This window comes from Desmodus rotundus, chromosome 6 (assembly GCF_022682495.2).
Source record: "Desmodus rotundus isolate HL8 chromosome 6, HLdesRot8A.1, whole genome shotgun sequence".
Lineage (NCBI taxonomy): Eukaryota > Metazoa > Chordata > Mammalia > Chiroptera > Phyllostomidae > Desmodus > Desmodus rotundus.
In genome coordinates, this window is record NC_071392.1 from 138,697,978 (window position 1) to 138,707,541 (window position 9,564).

Genomic DNA, 9,564 nt, shown 5'->3' on the forward strand with positions numbered 1-9,564 from the left:
ATGTTCCAACATCCGAATTATAGGGGTGCCAGAAGGAGAAGAGGAAGAACAAAAAAATGAAAACTTCTTTGAACAAATAATGGAGAACTTCCCCGGTCTGGCAAAGGAAATAGACTTCCAGGAAGTTCAGGAAGCTCAGAGAGTCCCAAAGAAGCTGGACCCAAGGAGGAACACACCAAGGCACATCATAATTACATCACCTAAGATGAAACAGAAGGAGAGAATCTTAGAAGCAGCAAGAGAAAAGGACACAGTTACCTACAAAGGAGTTTCCACAAGACTGTCAGCTGATTTCTCAAAAGAGACCTTACAGGCAAGAAGGGGCTGGAAAGAAGTATTCCAAGTCATGAAAGGCAAGGACCTACATCCAAGATTACTGAATCCAGCAAAGCTATCATTTAGAAGGGAAGGGAAGATAAAGTGCTTCTCAGATAAGGTCAAGTTGAAGAAGTTCATCATCACCAAGTCCTTAGTATATGAAATGTTAAAGGGACTTACCTAAGAAAAAGAAGATCAAAAATAGGAACAGTAAAAATGACAGCAAACTCACAGTTATTAACAACCACACCTAAAACAAAAACAAGAGCAAACTAGGCAAACAACTAGAACAGAAACAGAACCATAGAGATGGAGATCACATGGAGGGTTGTCAATAGGGGAGTGGGAGGGGGAGGGGGAGGAAGGTATAGAGAATAAGTAGCATAGATGATAGGTGGAAAATAGACAGGGGGAGGGTAAGAATAGTGTAGGAAATGTAGAAGCCAAAGAACTTATACGTATGACCCATGGACATGAACTATAGGGGGGGAATGTGGGAGGGAGGGGGTGGGTAGGATGGAGTGGAGTGAGGGGGGGAAATGGGACAACTGTAATAGCATAATCAATAAATATATTTAAAAAATTTAATCAGTTACAAATAAATGTCTGACTTGAGTTTCTGTTGGGTTTCTTCCTGGCGCTGATACTGATTTGAAAGAGAAAGAAATACAAAGCAACTACATAGGGAACAAAAGCTGATGGACAGGTAACATATATTTTTTAATATAGGGGGCCAGTCAGAATTTATCTGGCAATAGGCAAGATATTAAAGAACTTTTTATTTGGATTATCCTGTGAGTCATGAGAAATTCTATCTTTCAAATTGAGAATGTGGGCGTGGGTAGAGGTAGAAAGCATGGAAAGATCTGAGATAAGAATTAATCCAAAGCAGAAAAAGCAAAGGTTTTTCTGAAATTCAAAATGAGAGGTAAAGCTTAGATGCTTACTGATTGATGTCAACTAGTCCTTAGCATTTATTGTTCTTTCTATCTTGCCCTATCCATTGCTTCTCATAAATCCAAATAATCAATTATCTCAAAAATAAGATCTCTTTTATTTAAAAATAATCTCAGGTGGGTGGGCAGTGACCTTTACTTATTAAGGTCTTTACCATGTGGTTCTTAAATTCTGGTCCCTGGACCAGCACCATCAGCATTACCTAGGAACCTGTTAGAAATACAAATTCTCAGATCCTAACCCAGAAGCAAGGAATCAGAGACTCTGGAGGTGGGAACCAGCCGTGTTGTTTTAACAGGTCCTATAGATGATTCTGATGCTTACCAAAGTTTGAGAACCACTGTCTTAGCCAAACTCTAAGGCTTGCAAAACCAAAGCTCTACTATTTACTCACTGGCAGCCACCGGACCTGTGGATTTGTTGATACAGGGTCTTAGAGGCAACAGCCAACCTTCGTAGGGCATGCCTTGGATTTTCAAGCTTACTAGTTATTTGTGGGGTAGTCTTTCTTACCCTATCCATACAAGTACGTTGCACTCATAGTTCACTCTGTCCATACATAGGTGTACCACTTACTCCTGCCTGTGTAGTATAAAAGCAGCGTGCATAATGAAAGAATGAAAGAGCAGGCCAACAAGAATACAGAAGGAAGGAGTTGATAAAAATACGGCAGCTTCAAGTTCACTGGTAGAAGAGATAGCTAAAGCTTAGATAATGGCAAAGATTTAATGGAAAAAGAACCATCTCATTCATTGCTTGTTCCTTTTCACCACCCTTCCCTTCCCCTGAGTCCCTTTCCTCTAATTTACCCAACCCTGTCCCTATGGCTCTCACCCTCCAGATGCCTTAGAGCTATTTCTGAATAACCTGGGTTCAGAAGACAAGACAGGAGAAGACAACAAAAGGAGAAACCACATTTTTTCAACTGAATGCAACTGCTAACCTCCCAGTCTCTAGCCTGTGTAGTGAGGCATGGTTCTACAATTGAACGAGATGATGTTTGAGATTGTTTCCACCCTGTAACACCAAGATCCCATTCATGGAAGGCAGGTCAGAATATGGACTCCAGAGTTAAACACATCAACCAATCGCAGCTCCACTACTTCCCAGCTGAGAGAACCTGAGCACGTGATTCCACCTCTGTACAACTGGGTTACCTCATCTCTAAAATGGGGAGAATCAAAGCATCTCTCTTACAGGGTTCTTAATAAAGATTAAGTGAGATCATGCATGGAAAACATTCAGAACCATGTCTGGCACATATCAAGGGCTAGATTAATGTGAGCTGTTAAGATTATTATTATATTGTCTCTAAAATGCTTTTCAGCTTTCCACAGCATCTTGAAAGTTTCCAGGCATAGCATCAGGGTGGTGAGAAACCAGGAGGCAGACATGCGTGAGGGTGGCCAGGTTGGAAGGCAGTGGGAAAGTGGCTGGCAGCACGGCAATTCATGGATTTATTACAACACTTTGTTGTAAGGTGTCACTGGACAAGGCCACAAGACTCGTATTTGAATTACAGCAGTGGTTTTCAACAGGAGTTGAGGTGGGGAGGATTTCGTCCCCCAAGGGGACATTTCATAATGTCTGGAGACATTCTTTGTTGTCACAACTGCTGTTTGCTGCTGGTATTGAATGGGCGCCAGAGCTGCTGCTAAACATCCTATGATGCACAGGACAGTCCCTCATGCAAAAAAATTATCTACCTCAAAATGTCAAAAATACAGAGGTTTGAGAAATCTTGAATTATAACATTGGGTGGTGTTATCTTAATAAAACTTGATACATTTTTCTTTCATTTTTCAAAAAGGCAATGGCATGGAAGATTCTGCACTTGATGGGAGGAGAGAATGGGGGACGTCTAAGATTCCTTCAACTCTCAAGCTTGATATATCTAGTTGACCCTCAACCACAAACTTAAGTCAATGGGACACTTTCGCCCTTTTCCCTTTTGCCTATTTCCTTTCTCTAAAGACAAACGGAATTTTTGAAATAGATGGTTAGATATTAGAAGGTAACCCTAAGGCCTTAGGAGAAATGTTTCCTGCTAAAACAAAGACCATCAATGACAATTAGAGAACTTTAAATCTGGAAGAGTCCTTGGAAATGATCTAGCAACTGGGTTTTAGTTGAAATCTTTCACCACATTCCACAAATGAAGAAACTGAGATTTAGAAAGGCCAAGAGGTCACATAATGCTACAACCATCAGAAGGTCTAGATTCTTCCCAAATATTTATTTAATGTATTAATCAGACAGTGATACTATCAAGGCTATTTCTAGAAATCCCTGAATATGGGTGTCGCCTGACAGAGTGGTGGCAGTGGAAATTAAAAAAAAAAAAAAATTCAAGAAGTACTGAGGGAAAAAGAATAAAACCTCCCTATTAAACTACGGCCACTACTGATGAAGGAAGAGGAGAAATACAAAGGTGACCAGCAAGGCAACGTGCAAGATGCTGGTGGTTGGATAACAGATGGGAACATCAGGAGGAGGGTTGGGGTAGCAGGTTGCTTGGGTTGGGTTCCAGGTACTGTTCTTTGGGGAGGAGGAAGAGGAGGTGAACAGCGTGTGGAAGGTCCAGTCGAACTCAAGTGCAAGAAAACACATTTAATTTGTTGGTTACGTACAAGGCCATTGTGGCCCCTAGAAGGAGCAGCTTCAGGAGTAAAATCCAGACAACTCAGAGATACCAAGAGCACTGTGCTTCCCTGGGCCCTGGGCCCTCCGGAAGCACCTGCTAGCTCTGACTCGCTGCAGTGGAATGACAACCTGCTCAGCTGTATAATAATAATAATTATAATAAAGATATTTCCCATGGGAAGAAAAAAGTGATGCAAACACAAGGGAGAATTAATTTAGGGTAAGGGTACATGGAGAAAATAAAAAGATTAAAAGGTGCCTTGAGAATGCTGCAAACCCTCTTTGTTTTTTACTAATTTTCCCCCACACTCATCACTTCCTAGGGGAGGGCTGCTTCTCAGAACTCCACCAGCCTCACGGCCTGTCCTGACTTTTTCCTTGAGTCTAGGGCACCGCATCCATCACCAGTGTCCTTCTCCTTCAACACCTGTGCTCCCCAGCAGCACGTGGCAACTTCTTCCTCATCACTGATGCTGAAGTCCTGTACAGGGGACCAGGGGAACACCACCCACCGCCCCCCAGAGTCACCCACAGCCCTATGGCCCCGGGCAGCCATAAAAGACAAGGAGGGCAAACTTGCCACAGTGCCCTCCTATCACCTTTGGTTTATGGCAAATCTGCACCCTAGGAAAGATTTGTTGACACATTTTAACGGACTACACAGAAAACCAAGCCATCATTTTTTCTTAACAGTGAACTCTATAGCAAGACCAGCCAGCCGGTGCCGTGACTTCCCCACCTCTGCCAGCCGCCACCTCCAAAGGCAGCCGGCAGCACGGTGCCACACGGTGGGTAGCAAGCTGCGGGGCAATGCTCTCAAATCGAGGCTGGGATTCTGTGAAAGACAACCGCAGGACGCTGGTGCTGGCAGTGACAGAACGCTTCATGCCGCACAGCGTGCCCACACAGCCAGTTAGGGCGTGCACATCTTGTCACATACACACTCACACAGTTAGGCAGAGTACACTCATCACACACCCAGGACCATCCACACAGTCCACAGTATCTGGTTACACACACATTACGGATACACAGACTACGTTTCTCTCTCTCTCTCTCTCTCTCTCTCTCTCTCTCTCTCCCCCCCATTCACACACACACACCCTTACACACACAACCTGCCATAGTCAGTGAACACACAAGCAGTTCCACGAGTACTTAACGTACCCAAGCGCAGAGCACTAGCCCCATCCCTACACTGGTCCCACGCTGGAGACGTGTCCTGCACAGGAAGCAGCAGCCCACCTACAACCTGAGCCGCCGCGCAGCCCAGCCCTGCGGCAAAGCCCGGGCTCCGGAGTCCAGAGCGCCCGAGCCCCTCTCCGGGTCGTGCCACCCCCCACCCCACCGCGACCCCACCGGCACACGTGGGCTCCCGGGCTCCAGAACCCCGCGCACCGGCCGCACCTACCCGCTGCCTGAGGCGACGCGGAGCAAGGCGCCCTGGCGGACTGGAGCGGCCACCCCGAGTCACGGAGCCGAGCTTCTGCCGCCGCCGCCGCTGCCGCTGCGCTCCGAGCCGCTGCCTGCGCTCTCCCCGCCGCCCCCTCGGGTGCCGGCTCCAGCCCCCGCACAGGGAGGCCGCCGGGCTCCAGGCACGGGCCCCCGCCTGCGAGCGGCACGGACCCCCGCCCCGGCTCACCTGGGTGCGCAATGCATAGTCCTCCTCTGGCCGGGCGAGCCGGCCACGCCGACTCAACAGCCCCCCAGCCGGAGCGGTCCCGGCTGCCGCCCCCACCGGACGCGGGGGACGGCGGGGGCCCGGCCCGGGAGGCCTGGTGCCCAGGGGAGCGGGCACAGACGCAGCGGGGGAAGGACCTCACCCCCGGGGCTGGCCAGCCTGCTGTTCCCTGAAGCAAGCGCTGTCTTGGGCTCCCTGCTGGCTCCTGGGTGACCTTGGGCAAGTCGGTTAACCTCTCTGAGTGCCCGTCTCCTCTGCTGTAAGGTAACTATGAAAGCGTTTGGGTCGGGGGCAAACCCGACCGCTCACTGTAGAGCTTACTTCCTTGTGCCTCTGGCTGCCGGGGCAGGTCCAGTTTGGGAGCAGGGTTCAGAGTGTGCTCCGTTGTTCCTTAGCTACAAGGCTCTCAAGTTTTCCAGAGGCAGCGTTTCGTTATCCTGAAGTCTTCAGAAGCGATCCTGCCAGTATTTGTTCGTTCGTTCTGTGCTTCCCCGATCTGGAGGCAACGTTTCTCCCAGCTCTGTCCGCTTGTGGCCTTGAGCATGTGATTTGGTCTGTGAAATGGGGACCCCAAACTGGCGGTCCTGCCCGCGTGGCACCCTTGTAATATCTGTGAGGAACCAAAACATTTTTTTCCTCAACACGTCTGACAAAGCCCTCGAATTTGCAGGGAGAAAACAGGTCAAGAGTTAAAACATGTTGGGAAAGGAAGGGGAAAGAACCTTCCTTTGGTGAGACAGGTGGGGGAGGCAAAAGGCCTGCTAGACGGATAATTCACCCCCTCGAGGACCACCCAGTCTGCGAGGAAGCTTGACAGCACAGAAGCCTTGACAGCAATTAACCTCCAAAAGCAGCTAAGCCTTCCAAGACGATCTTAAAGCTATTAACTTATAAGTGTGAGTACAATCCAGGTGAACTGGAAATGTAAATTGGCCGACCTACTCACACCAGAAACTCGGAGCCGGTCCCTTTCTCAGCTCCTTTCTCTGCCAATATTCCTGCCTCTCATCTCCCACTTCTTTTTTGGGGTCTGTCTTCCTCGTGGTCTATATTTCTTTCCCATCTTACTCGTACACTTTCTCTCTCTTCCCAGTACAGTCTGTCCCCATCCTGTCACCTCTTTTTTATCATCTTTGTACTTTGTCTCCGTCCGAACACCATGGTGTCACTCTCAGCCATTCTGATTCCTACCTGTCACTTCTCTCTCTGACGTGTGTATGTCCTAAATCTTTATTCCTCTTATACCCCCCCTTCAAAATTTAAAAGTGGAAATATTAAGCTATTTATCAACTAAGATATTAAGATCTAAACTTGAATTAATCATTATGCCACTTCCCTATACCACATGCATGTGACAACATGACACCATTATCCTGATGATCGCCTTCGACAGCTCTACCTCTGTTCCCCTTCTCCCCACTCTCCACTCAACTGTTCCCCGGTTCCCAGGGAGTCTGTCCCAGCTCTACCACTGGCATCTGTCCTCTCCTCCCTCTTCCCACAGAACTGAATCATATCTTTTCTGGAAACACCAAAAAGATCTTCTAACTGGTGTCTGCCTTCCTGAGGTCAGCATATTCAGACCCCCAGGATGTCACGCTGGCACCAAAGCCCTAGTGCTTGAAGACAGAAAACACCTCCCCCAAGACAAGCACATCCCAAGACCAAGAACCTGCAAATATGTTCCTTCATGTGGCAGGAAGGGACTTGGCAACTGTGATTCAATTGAGGACCTTAAAAGAGAGAGATTATCCTGGATTCTACAGGTAAGCCCTGAAAAACATCCTTAAAAGTAGAAGAGAGAAGCACCAGAGTGATTTGACATGAGATGGAATTGAACAGTTGTTGCTGGCCTTGAACATGGAAGAAGGAGTCCGGAGCCAGTGAAGGCAGACAGCCTCCAGAAGCTGGGGAAGGCAGGGAAACAGAAAGGAAGGAAGCCCTGCAGACACTTTGAGTGAAGTGCAGTGAGACTCACGTTAGACTTCTGGTCTATAGAGCTGTACAATAATCAGTTTGTGTTGTTTTAAGCCACTAAGTGATGTGTTGCAGCAACAATAGCAATACAGTGGCTTTCTTCTACTCATGGAGGCCCATGCAAGGGTCTTATCTTGTTATTAAGAGCGATCCAAGGTAGCCCCTTGCTATACCCAAACTTTGCATTTTCAAGCAGTTTGTCCCTGGCACACTTTCTTCTCTTGTCTCACAGTGTTCTCTCTAGAACGCCCTCCAGGTGTTGTCACCACCCCTCATCAATGCTCACAGGTTCGGTGGAGTTGTCCTGACCACTCCCTTCTTTGATTTCCTAGAAAAAGTATTTCCTCAAGGTGGGTCCCATTTCTCTTTTTTTAAAGGTTTTATTTATTCATTTTTAGAGACAGGAGAAGGGAGAGAGAAAAAGAGGGAGAGAAACATCGATGTGTGAGAGACACATCTATTGGTTGCATCTCATACGCCCCCAACTGGGGTCCTGGCCCGCAAACTAGGTGTGCGCCCTGACTGGGAATCAAACCAGCAACCTTTCGAGTTGCAGTCCAGCACTCTATCCACTGATCCACACCAGCCAGGAAAGATCCCATTTCAAATGGTGCTTTTTAATGGGGAGAAGGGAACAAAGAGAGAGGACTCCTGATGCACAGGTAGAAACTGCTCCTGGTTCTCTGTTCCCACCACACTGTGCTCATCTCTCCTGTAGCGGTTACCACCACGCTTGGTATTTGTTGAGTTATTTACGTTTCTGCATGGCCTAGGGTGGTGAGTGCCTCCAAGGTGGAGACCATATCTTACCCCGCTTTCTGTGTCCCAGTCCCTTGAACCATGCCAGGCACACAGTAGGGACTCAGTAACTGTTTTGTAAATGAATGGATGAGGAGACCAAGTGTGATGTCTGGTTGTGTTGAGTAGACAGGGCTATTAGTAAAATTTTCTTGCATCCTCTGTCTCTGTTTAATATAGCTGGTTAATTGAAGCACCTCAGTTAATATGTGATTTTAGTTGGGGCTGCTTTAATGCACACCTTGAAACATAGGCTTTTCATTTTTTTTTGTTTATTTGGTTTTGCTTTTGCTCAAGAACAGTCCCACAATAAAAGGGCTAATTTTTTTTAGCAACTTTATTTTAAAAGGGATGCTTTTGTAAGTAAATTATCATAGGCATGCAAACTCTTTGGCCCAACAATTCCACTTCTGAAGATGTGTCCTAAGGGTAATGAACCTGTGCACCCAAAGATTTACCTAAGAGAATGTTTACTGCAGAATCTTTTATAAGAGTGAATAGTTGGTTGGTAATAACCCAAATGTCTAACAATACAGTATTAATTAAATGTATTATCCGTACCATGGAATACCATTCAGGTATTAAACATGATTTTGTCCATCAATATTTCTTATACAGAAAGATGTTTAGAAATATTTTATATTCTTTTTATGCTTATCTGTATTTTCTAACTACCATACAGTAAGTATTAGTTTAAAAGTTAAGTTCAATTATTTTTTAAAAAATAGCTTTGCCTCCAAAAGGAAGGTTCTAGAAAGCTTTGATGTTTTTCCAAGTTCCAAGAAAACCCACCTACAGATGAGATTTAGTTCTCTGATTATGACACAGGAGGGAAAAGTCAGAAAAGGCTTGAAATACGACCTGAGCCTGTCTTCATTCCATTCATTTATTCATTCTAGGAATAGTTACTGTACCATCTCAATTAAAGCCTTTAATGGCAAGCAACAGAAAAAGACCTCAGCTAGCAAGTAAAAGAAAAATTATTGGACTTATTGAGGGGTTCATAGAGTAACTGGGATTCTAAAAGCCGGGCTTGGAGGAGCCAGTGCCAGGAATGCTCCAGAGAAGCAAAAAAAGTACAGCAAATAATTCACAAGAAATAGTAAGCCATCCTTCCTGACACAGTGAAGGGCCTCTACCAGTCCTCCCTCCTTGGGCCACTCACCCAAGTTCAAAGTCTCTGGAGAACA

The 9,564-nt window shown here is 46.2% G+C and overlaps 1 protein-coding gene across 7 annotated transcripts in view; it reads right to left on the reverse strand.

Annotated features, from left to right (window-relative positions):
• The window catches only part of HTR4 (5-hydroxytryptamine receptor 4), a 155,075-nt gene extending 148,888 nt beyond the window's left edge, over positions 1-6,187 (reverse strand). For 2 of the 7 annotated variants that reach the window (XM_053927201.2, XM_053927199.2), the window contains exon 1: positions 5,561-6,185. Coding sequence is in view for 1 of the 7 variants with exons in the window: in XM_053927199.2 (XP_053783174.1) it covers positions 5,561-5,577 (17 nt within the window). In the remaining 6 variants the exon portion in view is untranslated. Of the gene's footprint in view, positions 1-5,329 lie in introns of all 7 variants that reach the window. The other 5 variants (XM_053927198.1, XM_071221807.1, XM_053927200.2 and 2 more) reach the window with 5 other exon arrangements.
• Between the last annotated feature and the right edge of the window lie 3,377 nt (positions 6,188-9,564).